General features: G+C 45.9%; 1 protein-coding gene across 1 annotated transcript in view; it reads left to right on the top strand.

The window, feature by feature from the left end:
- The window catches only part of PRKCH (protein kinase C eta), a 222,877-nt gene that overhangs the window by 152,705 nt on the left and 55,071 nt on the right, over positions 1-15,101 (top strand). Inside the window, exon 10 of the mRNA XM_060141782.1 lies at positions 6,956-7,110. Coding sequence (XP_059997765.1) covers positions 6,956-7,110 — 155 coding nt within the window. The remainder of the gene's footprint in view (positions 1-6,955; positions 7,111-15,101) is intronic.

The following is a 15,101-nucleotide window of genomic DNA, read 5'->3' as shown; positions in this document are numbered from 1 at the left end:
GGTTGCGGCTGCCGTTTCGCTCCTGTGTACTCGCCAGGCCGAGTACTCCACGAGTGGGGCACCATCTCCGCATCCACCACGTAACTGTTTGAAATTCTAAGCTTAAATCATTTCATCCTCGAACACCTGTGAGTTCAATCACCTTATTATCCCCATTTTGCCGATGAGAGTTTTGAGAGCGAAAAAATAAATGGCGCACAGCAGGAGCTGCCTTGGCATCTCGGGCTTCCTGACTCCTGACCCCTGCACCGTGCTTTCTCTTGGCTACACCAGGGACTTCAGTGCTGGGCACAAGGTCTCCCAGATGTAGCTCTGGTCCTCTTTGTGTGATGTAGTAATAACAATAGAGTCTATCTGTTGAGATCCCTGTCTGGGTCTGGGGCTGTGCCAGGCACTCGGCTTCGGTTTAATCCTCACACGATCGGTGTAGCTAGAGGTGTTATTACCCTAGGTTTATAAATCAGGAAACCTCATGCCCCTTAAAAATCGGTGAATGTTTCAGTTACAATTCTCCTGGTAGCAAATAATGGAAAAACACTTAACTAGAGTCATGCAAAAAGGGAGAAGTGAAAATAAAGAATCAGAGGTACAGTGGTGTCTCGTGGAACCCAAGGGCACACAATGGCCACGTCTCTCTGGGGACCTGAAACTGGAAGGGTGTGAGGGACCCAGGTAGTTTCCTTCTCGGCCCATTCACACTTTCTTATCTTTGCCCCATTCTTCTCCCCCATCTGTCCATCCAGGCTTCCACTGCTCTGATATACCGAGACATCTCATGTGCTGACACCACAGAGGCGGCAGCCTCAGCTCCCTAATTCATGTTTCCTCAGTTCTTGCACACAGCACAGCCTACATGAACACCTGTCTGTCTCAGTTCCAATTTTCTGGGAAGGGGACTGGGGCGGGAGGCGGGGAGCAACTTGGTCCAACTTGCTGTGTGCAGGATGTCCAGCACTTACCCATGTGACGGAGCCAGGGCAGGTCTCTGAGAAAGGAAGGGCTCAATGGGCTGAGCAGACACCTCTGAAGGTGTCTGGCACATGGACCTAAGGGGTCTCATCCCTGGCCCGTGCTCACTCTGCACTCACCCTCCTTAGGCGATGTCACCTTGCCACAGGTACCATAGCACTTCTATCTATACCGGTGTTTTCTCTCTAACGTTTCCTCATGCAATTGTCCAACAGTCTTACCTCCTAAAAAACAGTCCTTAGGAGGGGCTTTAGGGAATGCACACTGCTTATACTGACAGCCACTTTCAGGGCAGAAGATATTTTTATCCCCTTTGGCCTGGGGAAGTAACATCCCTGAACTGACAGTAGCCAGGGCAGACTTGGCCCAGGCTGCAGCCGGTCAATGGAACCAGGCACGTGATGACAGGAATTCTATTATTAACCAGGCACCAGCTCCTTGGCCTCCTGTAACTCACGCTGGGCTGGGCTGGGCTGGGCTGAGTGGGACAAAGGGATTTCTGAGTTGTTTTTATTCCCCCAGGTGTTCCTCACCCCATGTTAAAGACTTGCATTTGTGGTTGGTTGAATCAGGAACAAAAGAGAGGAGCAAGGGACAGACAGAGGGCTGGGCCACTTGGCTTTAGAACTGAGGTTAAGCCAGCCTGGGGGACCTTAGATTCTCTACTGTGCAGATCAGGGCAAGATTTCCCATCGAGGAGCCAGAGGCCTCGGGGAATGCCGTGCAGGTGTCCAGGCTCAGCATCTAGGAAATTGGATTTTAGAAAAACTGGAATGCTATCTACACAGGCTTAAATACAGAAACAACCGTCTGCCCTCACTGCCCAAGGTGGGATTTGGAAACTCTTCCCTGCCCCAGAAATGACTCATGGCAGCCTTAATCCACTGTGCAGTGATCCCAGCAGATGCTTCCTCTGGTTGCTTCCCAGTTGGGTTTCTTCAGCAGGACTTAGTGTTTGTCAAGTCATCAGTGAGACTAGGTCTTAAGCAGCGCAGATAGTGGAGCTGTAGGCAGGAGGTGATCTTCTGCCTCGTTGCTTCATTGCTGCTTTGCAAAGGGCATTTGTTCAATGTGAAAGGTTTCCAGCTTGATGGCGTTCATGCCATAAGAGTAAAATGCCGTAGGAGCTGGAGTCATTGGGTTTTGTAGCCGATGTTTATTATTTGTGGCAGGCTCCAACACTACTGCAGTCTTTTTCAAGCCTAGCCCTTAAAAGGCATGGCTGCCACCTGGTTTAGCCCAGACACTGGGCCTGTAATTATGACAGAGGCCGATAGTGAATGGCCGTGTGTATTCATAGGACTAACGCCCCATTCTCAGCTGTGGGTGACCCGCGGATAGGGTGAAGGGAAGCTTCCTAACTAGCCTTGGCTTTTTTTTTTTTTTTTTTTTTGGGGTACGTGGGCCTCTCACTGCTGTGGCCTCTCCCGTTGTGGAGCACAGGCTCCGGACGCGCAGGCTCAGCGGCCATGGCTCACGGGCCCAGCTGCTCCGTGGCATGTGGGATCTTCCTGGACTGGGGCACGAACCCCCTGCATCGGCAGGCGGACTCTCAACCACTGCGCCACCAGGGAAGCCCAGCCTTGGCTTTTTGTACCAGCACTTGACCCTGAAAGCAGCCTCAGCACCTGGGGAACATCGCCCTTTGCACTCCCGACACCGTGCCTCACACCTGACGCTTCAGCTGTTCATTCACCTTGATTCCTGCCCCCTCCATCCCACTCCATCCTGACTCGTGCTTCCTCATCCTTCAAGGCTGGTAAATCGGCTCCTCTTCGAAGCTTTCCCCCAACCCCACCCCAGCCTCCAGGCTGCTCCGGTGTCCCTGCTCTGTTTCTGCATGATGCCCCCTGTGCCCCTCTACTGTGCTTAGCACACTGGGCTGATGTGATCCGGCTACCAGAGCTTCCTGAGAGCAGGCCTGGGCTCTCGTTCATTTTATGATTCTTGGCCCCCACCCAGGGCCTGGCATACTGTGTGCTCAGTAAACGTGTATTCCTCCTTGTTGAGACCCTTAAAGCAAGCATGAAAGGTCTCTGAGGGGACTTCCCTGGTGGTGCAGTGGTTAGGTCACAGGTTCGAGTCCTGGTCCGGGAAGATCCCACATGCTGTGGAGCAACTAGGCCCGTGTGCCACAACTACTGAGCCTGCTCTCTAGAGCCCGTGCCCGGCAACAAGAGAAGCCACCACGATGAGGAGGCCGTGTGCAGCCAAAAATAAATAAATAGAGTAGTATTAAAAAAAAAAAAAAAGTCTTTGAAGGACTCAGTAGACTCTATGAAGCCTGTGTACCAGAACTCAGACCCTCTCCTCTCAGTGGAGCCCTGGGACCCAAACCAGAGCCTGCTGAGTCTCATTTTGGATGTGATTCCAACAAGCCTGATGGCCTGGTTATATCAGGCATCAGAATGGCTATTAAGGGAGAGGGTGGTTATTAGGGGCCCTGAATAATGGGCAGCCAGGGATGTGAAGACCCCTCTTTCTGTAACTGCTTTCCTAAGTAACTGCTTTCCTAATCCCACCTCCCGCTGCCTAAGTACCTGCTCTAAGACAGTCTCAAAATTGCACTTTCCCAGTCTCTCATCTTTCAGATGAAAATTAGGGAAATATGGAGGAAGCCATAGGTGACTTTGCTTTGTTTCTAATTATAAGAATAATGCACACTCATCATAGAAACCTTCAGAGGGAATGTCCTGGCGGTCCAATGGTTAGGACTCCACGCTTTCACTGCCGAGGGCCCGGGTTCAGTCTCTGGTCGGGGAACTAAGATCCTACAAGCTGCACCGTGTGGCCAAAAAAAGTTTTTTTAATAAAAAAATTTTTTTTAAAAAGAAACCTTCAGAGATACTGAAAAGTATAAAGAAGAGATAAATGACATACAAGATCTCACAACTGAAAGCTGACTTGTCATACATAGGTATTTTTTGGTCTTTTCTGTGCATATCTGCATCTTTGGCTGTAACTGAAATAATTCTGCACATTCATGGGTATGATCTTTTTTTTTTCCTAACTGAAAACATCTTCACCATTACAGCCACCACCAGTAGCCGCTACTGTTTATTGTGCACTTTCTAGAAGCCCCACCTGAGGACATGTTTAATGAAAGTTCATTGCTGAGGATGGCTTCTCACTCACCCCCACTTTGAGTGAATCTTTGCTAAAAGCTGGATGTTTCTGTCATTTATCTCCGCCTCTACAAAAGAAATCGTGGAGAAATTGCTACCTAATTTGAACTGCCTTGGCAGTAGACATTTTAAAATAGAGTGAACAGAACTGTATGTAAACAGAAGGTCTCTTCACAGCAAACGCGTTTTGCTAGCTGATAAACATGCTTTTAGTTTTCTACCTTGTGACATTATTGTAGGTCTTTGGTAAGATGGACTATTACTTTTCATTAAAGTGTCCTGGTATCTCCTGGCTCGTTCTCCCTTCCTGCTTGCTTAAAGAGTTGCGTGTAGCCCGAGGGCTGGGAGCTGTACCCTCTGTTCTAGGTGGTGCCAGACAGGAAGTTAGAAATGAGACTCTGGGTGAAAAATAATGCATATTTTTGCAGTTCTAAAGCTTATGACCTCTTGCTGTGCGTGCCAGGCGTGCACGCCTCCCAGGAACCCGTGCATTAGCTGAGAAATCTGCCGCCAGGGCAGGTGGTGGGGCCGAGACAGAGAAGCATGACTGGGGAGGGAAGGCAGTTATGTCCTTCCCCAGATCTGGAATTTAGCCCAGGGTCTGGCTTTTCAGACTTGAGATTATGAGAATTATTTTAGGAGGGAACTAGGAATGGATGCAATTTCCCTTGGAATGCCCTCATCTTGATGCCTACTGTCTTAGACGTTCTTGCTAACCCCCGCTGACTTCCAGCAGCCTGAGGAGTAGCCACTTACCTACTGACCCAGTTCTAGCAACCAGGTATTTCAAGCTGTTGGAATTCATGTGACTGCCAGTCCCAGCCATGCAAAGGTGAACAGGCCAGATGACAGAAATGTATCAGATGGACCTTCTTGCTGAGGGATGGATTGAGGCAGCTTTACCGCCTGGGGATTCATCCGGGCCCCCTGAGGCCCCTGCAAATGAACACAGCGTCGGCATAACAATTTCTCACGCGGATGCAGCTCTTAGACCCGTCTCTATCACATGCTTACCCTCTGCCCCGCCCACTGCTCACCTGCTCCTTCCACCCGAGCCCTCCCCGTACAGAAAATAGGGAACCCCATTGCTCATCCAAGCTCGTCCCACCCAACTCGGCCTCTCCCCCTGGTCAGTCACGCTCACGTGAAGGCCATTAGCTTAGTCAGGCGGCTTGATGTACTTAGTATTCTGTTGGCTTATATCGGTCAACCTGAAGCGTTGTTTTATTGACGTTTGGTTTTGGGTTTTGTGTGCGTGAGTCTTGCCATTCCATCTTCACTCTTAAATTCTTGCTTCTCATTAGCAGAAAGAGACGTTTCATAGACCCAGAGGATTTTTTTTTCCTTCTAATTAAGGTTTGTCTTAAAATTGGGAATAGGAGGTCATAAGTTGTAGTGTCTTCTGATTGGGAAGGGCCTGATTAAACCAGTGATGGATCAGGAGAGGAACAACAGCATACACGATCTCTGTCCACCATTCAGCTGTGAATGCATGGCAATGCCAGACAGAGCCAGCAGCACCTGAAACCACAAGTAAGGATGGCTTCTGTGTGCGTGTACACATCCTTTGTGAATTGGTAAGATACCAGTTTCCTTACAAAATGACCTCCCGCCCTCCCACCCTCCAAAAGGATGACCACTGGCCCTGATTGCACTCATTTGGAAGGTCTCAGCTCCCGCATCACTTGCTCAGAGAGACCTCCCCTGACCCCCCAAGCGGATGACACAATATCATTGCTTCCTCCACTTTTCCTTCACAGCATTGACCAGAATTTGTACATTTGCCTGTTTATGTGACTTTGTGGCTTTTTTAAAGTAATGTGTATCTCCCACACTAGACTCTCTATGGATAGAGACTGTGTCTGTTTTGTGCCTTTTTTTACTCTCTGTTGGGTCCCCATCACCTAATTCAGCACTGGCTAACTGGGGACTCCATAAGTGCTAATGAGAGGGAATGAGGAAGTCCATTGATCTCAGAGGTTCCTGAAGCAAAGCGTTTTATGCTGTCCATCTTGGAGAATCACTTTTTAATGGAGACTTGTACACTTCTTCCATTAAGCAGTGTTACTTTCCATAGCGCTTTATTCATAACACTTGCACAGTACTTAGTACATTGACTGCAACAGTGACTTCTAAGAGCCCATTTCATCTGCTGGGTTAGAGTTCCTTCCAGATGGAGACAGCATCTCACTTGACTTTAAGTTGCCTTTTCTGATTCAGGAACCTTCTGAGGGGCCAAATGGAATTTCTAACATTGAGGCAACTCTGAGGCTGTCATTAGACTGTTGTCTGGCTGATTTGTCAAAAATGTTTTCCTTTCTCTGTGATTATTCTCCGCCCAGGTGTGAGGACCTATCAGATGTCCCTTACTTGCTGTGATTAACCCTACATGTTCCAGACAAAAAGGCATGCACTCTTTGATTTATGCTTGTCTCTTCCAGTTTATAAAACTCAGCGATTCTGGTAGAGATAGCATCATCATCCTCACCTTATTAATGTTGAACATCCAAAAAAAGTTAAATTCAAGGTTACATAGTGTTTAAAGTACAGAACTAAAACTAGAACCAAAGCCTTCTCTACTTTTTATTTAATGCAGAAATTCAAGGTTGTGTGGAATTACTTAAAGGAGAGCCAGACGTTACTAGCACCACCTAGCCCCCATCCCCACCATCCCAAGGATTTAATCCACCAGACCCTCCTGCTTTGCCCTGACCCGCTGTCAGGATGTTCCACTGAGTACCTCCATTTAACAACCTCTTCTCCCCACGCCGGAGCCCAAGGTCATGTGATGCTGACTGAATTCTAGGCTAATGGCTACACCACGTTGGATCCTCTTTTGTCTCTTTTGTGTTTGTACCCAGGATCGTCTGTTTTTTGTGATGGAGTTTGTGAATGGGGGCGACTTGATGTTTCATATTCAGAAGTCACGTCGTTTTGATGAGGCACGAGCTCGTTTCTATGCTGCAGAAATCATTTCGGCGCTTATGTTCCTACACGACAAAGGAATCATCTATAGGTGAGTTTTGGTTGCTGGTAACCCCTCTCATAATTCATCCCTGGTTCATTCCCCTGTTCAACCCGTCCTTCCATTTCTCATGATGAACAATTGAAATGGTTTTGGAATTAAATTCACAGAGCTTTGTGTGTCCATTAGAATGAATGAATAACACAGCGATTAACAATGCCTGCAAACTAAAACTTGCCCCCATGTGGTATTCGTAAAATAGGCTTGAGAGTCTCAGAAGAGACTGTTCATGAACTTGTTCAGCCGGAGTTTTCTAAGGCCAAACCCTGCAAAGGGCTGAACACGTGGCTGCTCTCTTTTTTCTGTTTTAACCTTGAGAGTGATTCGTTCCATGTTCAGAATCCATGCCTGAACTGCAGAGCATGGATGCCTCTTGCCCTAAATTGCTGTGATTAGGAATCACAGTCCAGTGAGCTTGCGGCTTACCAGTCCAGGAGCCAAGAGGTGACCTGCTGATGGCAGTGTCCTCCTGCTTGATGATACCTATCACTTGAAGCCCCCTCCCAAATATTGTTTGATTCCATTTCATGACACACAGTCTTTTGATCGTAATATATCATACGTTAAATGGGCTTGAAATCTGGTTGATGTTGTTAGATCTCAGAGCTCAGGGGAGATCAAATTAAACTTTAGTCAGACACAAAGCTGAGTAAAGTGGAAAATGTAATAGTGAGTGTTAGATCATTTTTATTCTTAAATTTCCCCTTTTTCCCCTGTTGACAATGTCATCCTGCTCTTTACATCGCATTATGACTTAGTTGCCACACATACTCCTTTTTTTTTCCCCCTCTTGAGAAGCAATTGTTTCTTTCCCTTGAGAAAAATTCTGTCTCATGTTAGGCACATGAATGTTGAAGGAAAGAATTTCCTGATTGTTTATTAGCTTGCTAAAGGCTCTTCCTTTCGTGAGCTCGTGACAGCATGAACATCATTATTAAAGTGTGAGAGAGCTTTAAAAACTGAATATTCCTAAGTACCCTGGGAGAAAAAAGTAGGAAAAGAGAAGTGAGACAGTAAAGAATGCAGTAGGACTGGTCGATGGTACCAGAAAGAAGTGGGAAAACAAGAAGGTAGAGCAGGCACTGCGCAGAAATGTCTTCTAGTGAATTCGCACTGGAGGACATGAAACCTCAAGTAGACACAGCTCTTCTGTCACAGCCCCCGCTGTGAAGTAGAAGAGGGGGGACAGCACGGGGAGCCAGGCTGGATAGGCAGCAGTGGGGTCGTCCCTTGAAGGTCCTAAGGAATCTCCGCTCATTCCTAAGTCATGAGGCGGCCCCAGGTCACTTTGGATGGCCTGTGCTTTGAGCTTTCTCAACCAGGACTTGATGTTCTCCTGGCGACTCCAGCAGGGCGTTTCTCCTGTCTCAGCCCTCCGCTCAGCGCATGATTGGTGGTGGTTGCTGACATGATCTCTGGTGCCGGAGGGAGTTCTAGGTCCTTCCTGGTGGTGGTATCGGACTCTGGGCTGTGTGTTCCACAGTTGTTCTCCTCTCCTTGCTTTAGCTACCCATCTCTGCTCTGTTTAGCCCAGGGAGAGCCTTCCCCACATTTAATTTTTAAGAGTAATCACTTCCCTATTGGACAGGAACTTGTGTTGTAAATTTAAAAAGATTAACAATGGCAACAAGAGCTAAACAGAGTACTTGTTACAGGCCTAGTACTTGACCTGAATTTCTCCCTTAATCCTCCCAACAATGGTATTATACAACAATAATATTACTTGTGTTACTTAGATGAATTACTAATCTTCAAATGAGTTAATAACCAGACTATTAACTGGTAGTGAAGCCAGAATTCAAATTATGTTTTTAACCACTGGGCTATACTGTCTCCTCAGGAGAGACTTGAAGGCTTAGAGTACAACCTTAAAGTAAACTGTCACGTGAAGAGTGGGTTTCTTACTCCCCTTTTGGTGATAGGGCGACTTTGATTTGTGAAAATGAGACAGAATGGGGGTCTTAGTCCATTCAGGCTGCTGGAACAAAATAGCACAGATTAGGTGGCTTATAAACCACAGAAGCTTATTTCTCATAGTTCTGGAGACTAGAAGTCCAAGATCAAAGAACCAGCATGGTCATGTTTGGTGAGGGCCCTCTTCCTGGCTCCTAGCTGGTACCTTCTCACTGTGACCTCACGTGGTGGAAGGGGCCAGGGATCTCTTTGGAACCCCTTTTATAAGGCACTAACCCTATTCATCAGGGCCCCACCCTCATTACCTAAGCACCCCTCAAAGGCCCTACCTACTAATACCATCACCCTTTGAGGTTAGGATTTCAACATAATGTGGGGGAGGGAGGACACAAACATTCAGACTAGCAGTGGGGAAAAGCAGTAAGGCCTAAATCATTTTCTTGAATACTCAGGCTTTTCATAAGCACTGTATTACCTTGATGCGAGGCACATACTAGATGACCTGTGTGGGATGTCAGATGGAGACTGCCTCTCCATCTCCCTGTTTCATTTGTCTTGAAATATAGAGGATGGACATTGTAGCCTGATGTGGTTTCTGGTGAAGCAGTTATCAGCCCACATCTTGAGAAATTTTATTTCAGTTCTTGATATTGCGGTTCAAATCTGAGAATTTAATTCACTCTTTGACTTGAATTCCATGTTCAGGCTCTAACTGATATGGTTGACTTTGAAGGGAACACATTTAATTAGGATAGATTCCAAAGCTATTTTTATCCTGTGGATTTATTTCATGGGATAATTTAATTCCATTCAGGGTACTGGCCTGAGAGCAGAGTCTTAAGGATAAGCCTTTGAAAACCAAGTCCTTGTAATTCACAGAGAGCAAAGGGTACATTTGGGTCACAGAGGGTGTGAATTTGATCCAGAGAGCACAGTGAGAAATGTGGGAGCACAGGACAGCCTTGTTTATCATACATGTCCTGGGATGGCCTTTATCAGAGCTAAAAAGATGAATGATGCCTGAATGATGCCTCTGATCTCTCCAAATAGAGCTGTTGTTTGGCTGTTTTATGTTTTTGTTTTTTTCTGGGGGAGGTGTTTCTTTTGCAGCAAGTTACAAAGATGGTACCATTTGCAAGTCATCATCAAATGGGACTTTAGAAGGTAGTGCCTTATGCCTTTCTTCTCTCTCTCAGCGGACTGTGCCTTGTGTGAGAGGAGACAGGCCAGTTACATTCAAGCGCTTTTCTGCTTGTGTTCTGACCCTGATTCTCAGATGTGTTCACTTGCGTTCCATGGAGGAACAGAAGCCCAGCTCTTGGGAGTTACAGCAAGAAAAGAGTCTGCCCCTTTGCCTTTGGTTGGAAGGTCTGGAGCCTTGCTGTGGCCCACAGACCAAGAAAAGAGAGGGCTGCGAAATAAGCAGTCAGTCACTTTGCTAAGGGAAAAAAAGACTATTCAGTCCTTTGTCTGGGGCTTATTGGCTGACTGGAATCCCAGACAGTGCTCATGAATAATTTACATGGGCACTGACTTTTTTCCAGAGTCAAGCCCTACAGAAATGGGGAAAACAAAGAGGCACGCATCCCATTTACCTGCCTGCCAGCATTATGGGCACCGTTCTCTATCGTGTTTCATAAACTGTGTTAGGGGAGAACTCAGACATCATTTAAAGTGTCAACCCCTAACTCCCAAAGCCAGCCAGCACACGTTAGATTTGCTGTTTCTGACAAAGCATGGAATGTATCTAAAATAGGTTGAGGGCTTCCCTGGTGGCGCAGTGGTTGAGAGTACGCCTGCCAATGCAGGGGACACGGGTTCGTGCCCCGAAGATCCCACATGCCGCAGAGCGGCTGGGCCCGTGAGCCATGGCCGCTGAGCCTGCGCGTCCGGAGCCTGCGCGTCCGGAGCCTGTGCTCCGCAACGGGAGAGGCCACAACAGTGAGAGGCCCGCGTACCGCAAAAAAAAATAAAATAAAATAAAAAAATAAATAAAATAAAATAGGTTGAGTGAAGAAGAATTTATAGAAGAGCCCAGCTGAAGTTTTGATTCCTCCTTCCCAGGTTATACTTGAACACAGCACATTTCAACATATACTTTTCAACTCGTGCGTCTGACTGCTTTGTGCCCTGTGCAGTTCTCATCATGCGGGGTGCATGGATATCAATGGTAATTTGCCCTCCCATCGTCCAGATGTGGAACTGGCCACAGAGGCTGACTGCCAGACCTGACATATTGTTTTGTACTCATATACAGTACATTAACTTTTAAAGAAAATCACTTTTGATTTCTCCTCAAATTAGAGAACAATCACTACCTAATTTGACTTTTTTTCCCCATAAATTCAGAATTTGGAAAGATTAGCAATCTCCCTGCCAGATGAGATCTATCAAGCTAGTCTCTGAGCACAGCTGTGAGACATTGTATCTGCATGAATACACCAACCTCTATATCATCTGACTCTTGTTTCTCAAAGATACCATAAGGGACCATCAGGTTCCTTGCTGACTCCACATACCTGTGTGATCTGAAGTTAGCTGAGTACCATTTTGCTTAGAGAGGCCATGCTGAGAGAGGCCACCTCTGTGAGTATTGCTTTCATGTTTAAGAATTCACAGCTCAGGACTTCCCTGGTGGTCCAGTGGTTAAGACTTTGCTTTCCAACGCAGGGGGTGAGGGTTTGACCCCTGGTCAGGAAGCAAAGATCCCAGATGCCTCACAGCCAGAAAACCAAAACATAAAACAGAAGCAATATTGTAACAAATTCAATAAAGACTTTAAAAATGGTCCACATCAAAATAAAATTAAAAAAAAAAAAGAATTCACAAGTCATCTGTTTCCAGATCAACTTGTGTGTTGGGTCCATGGTGAATATCATATGCTTGAGTCATTGTTCTCTGATATCTAGCTCTTCCCCCTCTTGAAAATTGTGGCAACACCTGTCTGATTCCCATTTCCGGGGACCTTTCTTACTCCTAAGTATTTATCAGCAGAGTTTCAGAGTCCCCAGATGTCTTTCATTTGAGCCTGGAATTCTGGACTCCTATCTACAGTGGAATTCGATTCTATACTTGTATTTATTCTACTCAGTCTAGTGAGAAAGGTGGTCTTTTTAGATAAAGTTGAAAGTCAAATTTAGGAGCTCTGTTTTCCCTTTGCCATGTGATAACATCATTCTTTCTGCTCCAAGAAGTAGGTCTGCTCTTTCTTGATCTGTGTGCTACAAAGACAGCCACAAATTGTTGTGTTTTTATCTTCATATAGTCCTTGTTTTTTCAGGAAGTGCTAGCCTTGGGATTTTCAATACATTAGTAACTTTCACTTCGGATTTTGGCTGTGAGCTCTTACTCAGGATTATTACTGGAGCTCCAAACATTTTAGTCCTATTCCTGCCTTCTCTCTTCTTAGCTTGTTATGCATGTTCTGCCAGATGATGGGCTCATTCAGTGCCTGCTCATCTGTCACCAGAAAGTGACTTCAATCCCTAACTCCTGAGACCTTTTTTCAAAGGTGTGCTGGGGAGCTCTGAGGATTTCCAGCTTACTAAATTAGCTTGACATGTCCCCCAAATGAAATTCATCAGCCCCTGTTCTCCTCCCTTGCACAGCCTTTGGGGACATTTGACAAGAATTTATTGAGCATTGACTCTCTGCCAAGGATATGGATACAGTGATAAGCAAAAACAAAAGTGCTCCCTTGTGGAGAGTATGGTCTAGTGAGGGAGAAAGACATCAATCACATAATCATACTAATAGAAAATCACAACTGTGACCAGTGCTGTGAAGAAGAGGAATGCATTGCAATGAATGAGAACCTCTCATAGAGTGATTCAATCTGGTCAAGGGAAGGTGGAAGATTTTCCTAAGGAAGTGACTCATGAGCTGAGGTAACTAGTAAAGAGCGAAGGAAAGAGCGTTCAAGACAGAAGGAATAGCAAATGCAAGTGCCCAGTGTCAGGAGGGAGCATGGCAAGCTCAAGGGCTTTTGGAGAAGTCCAGTGTGGTTGGAATTTAGGAGGCATATCTTCCCACAACTGACGTTTCAATATCCTAATGTGGTCACTGTCCTCTGATGACTTTGAGATATTTTAGGCACTCCTTATAAATAATTTATTTAAAAGTTGGGTAAGGCTAGTCATGTTGTCAGTCCCTGGAGGAGCCATTCACTCACAGTGAGTTTCTTGTGTCCAAATCTATGTGTTTGTATTCAAAAATGGAATTATAAAGTGTCAGAACCCGATGAGACCTACAAGATTACTTAGTGCCGAGTTCCCGGTTAACAGATGAAAGAATTCAAGTCTGAAACATCCAAACAATAAATTGCTTCTCAGAATGGATGTTTTCTTAGGATGGCTCACTTGCAGCTTGCTTTTTCACCTCCAGAAAAAAAATATTGCCATTAGAAAATTTTGTTTCAGTCTTCCACATACTGCTGGCCTGAAGGGCTAAGCAAGACATTCGGAAGCATGTGATATTGTTCGCTCCATTTCAGTGAGGAAAATGCAGTTGAGCTCAGAACATAATTACTGAGCTCCCGCCTGTGTTAGGAGATATAGATACAAAATGAGTAGATGTGTTGTCTGCCCTCTGAGGTGCTTTCTGTGGGGTGGGAGAGATGGCCCGTAAATAATAGCAAATGGGCTCCAAAAGTGGAGTATGCCCAGGGCATTATGGGAGCACAGAGCATGGCCACTTAGCTTAAGACGGAGATTTAGGCAAACTTCCTATGGGAGGTGATGCCTGAGCTGAGTGTGGAAAGTTAAAAGCTGAATAAAATTAAGTAGGGTGTTTAGGTAGGGCGCAGACTTGAACAAAATCTGAGAAGTGTGGAAGTCCCTGGTGAATCTGTGGGTGGAGTGGAAAACTACTAGAATTTTGGTAGTACTAGAGCCTAAAGATTGAAGTATGTGGAAGAATAAGGCCAGAGGGGTTGACAGAAATGAAGTTATGCAAGGCTTAACATTCTTGAGAAGTATGAATTCTGTATCACTTAGGATTTGGTACCATTGCCTGTCACAGGAAATATAAAATGACAGTGGCTTCAACTAAACAGAAATGTATTTCTCTTCCCTGTAAGGAATCTGGAGGTAGGGTGTCCAGCTCTACCATTAAAGCTCCATGAAGTCCTCAGGGACGCAGATTTCTATCTTTTCTATTCTGCCGTCTCCAAGGTCACCTCACGGTCTAAGATGGTTGCTGCAGCTCCAGAAGTCATCTCTGTATTCCAGTTCCAGGCAGTAAGAAGGGCAAAGGGCACTCCTTCCAGCTGAGTCAGCTCTCTTTAAGGATCCTTCTTGAACTTCCACACAATACTTACCATGGAATTGTCCAGAACTTGGTCACATGGCTGTACCTAGCTTCAGTGAAGGCTAGGAAATTACTACATGGCTATGTTCTAACTAAAAATTGAGTTTCTCTTATTAAGGAAAAAGAAGGAGAATAGTTATTTGATAGAAAACCTGCACTGTCAGGTACAGATTTCATACCAGGAAATTTGGCTTTATGTAGCAGGTAAAGGAGAGTCTTTGAAGAATTTTCAGCAAGTTGCATGACATGAGTGAGTGGATTTATGTTTTACATGTATTTGGCAGGGGTGGGGGGAGTGTGTGGACATGTGCACGTGGGCAGCAGGGGAAGGTTCAGTTTGTGGCTGTTACGATGCTCTGGGTAAGAAGATAAGGAGGCTCTGAACTAAGATATTGACGGTAGGGCTGAGGAGAAGGGCATACGTTTATGAGATACCAGCAAGTAGAACAGACAGGGCTTAGTGACTAGGTGGACCCAGGGCATGAATGAGAAACCTGGGGTCATTGCTAGGTGTTTAGTTAGAAGTTTGAATAGATGATGGATGGTACTGTTAGCTAGGAGAGACCAGGAGCCTTGGAAGACATCTCAGCAGAAGACGAAGATGAGAACTAGAAACATAAGATGTCAGGTACTTGAGACACATTCCAGTGGAAATGCTAAATGGGCAGATGGGGTTGAGTCTGAAGCCCAGTGAAGGGGGGCCGGAACTAAATATTTGGAAGTCATCAGGACATAGCTGTTAGTTCAGATCATAGGACTGG

The sequence above is a fragment of the Lagenorhynchus albirostris genome, chromosome 1 (genome assembly GCF_949774975.1).
Source record: "Lagenorhynchus albirostris chromosome 1, mLagAlb1.1, whole genome shotgun sequence".
NCBI classification, from domain to species: Eukaryota; Metazoa; Chordata; class Mammalia; order Artiodactyla; family Delphinidae; genus Lagenorhynchus; species Lagenorhynchus albirostris.
This window is presented reverse-complemented; position numbering and strand designations above follow the sequence as displayed.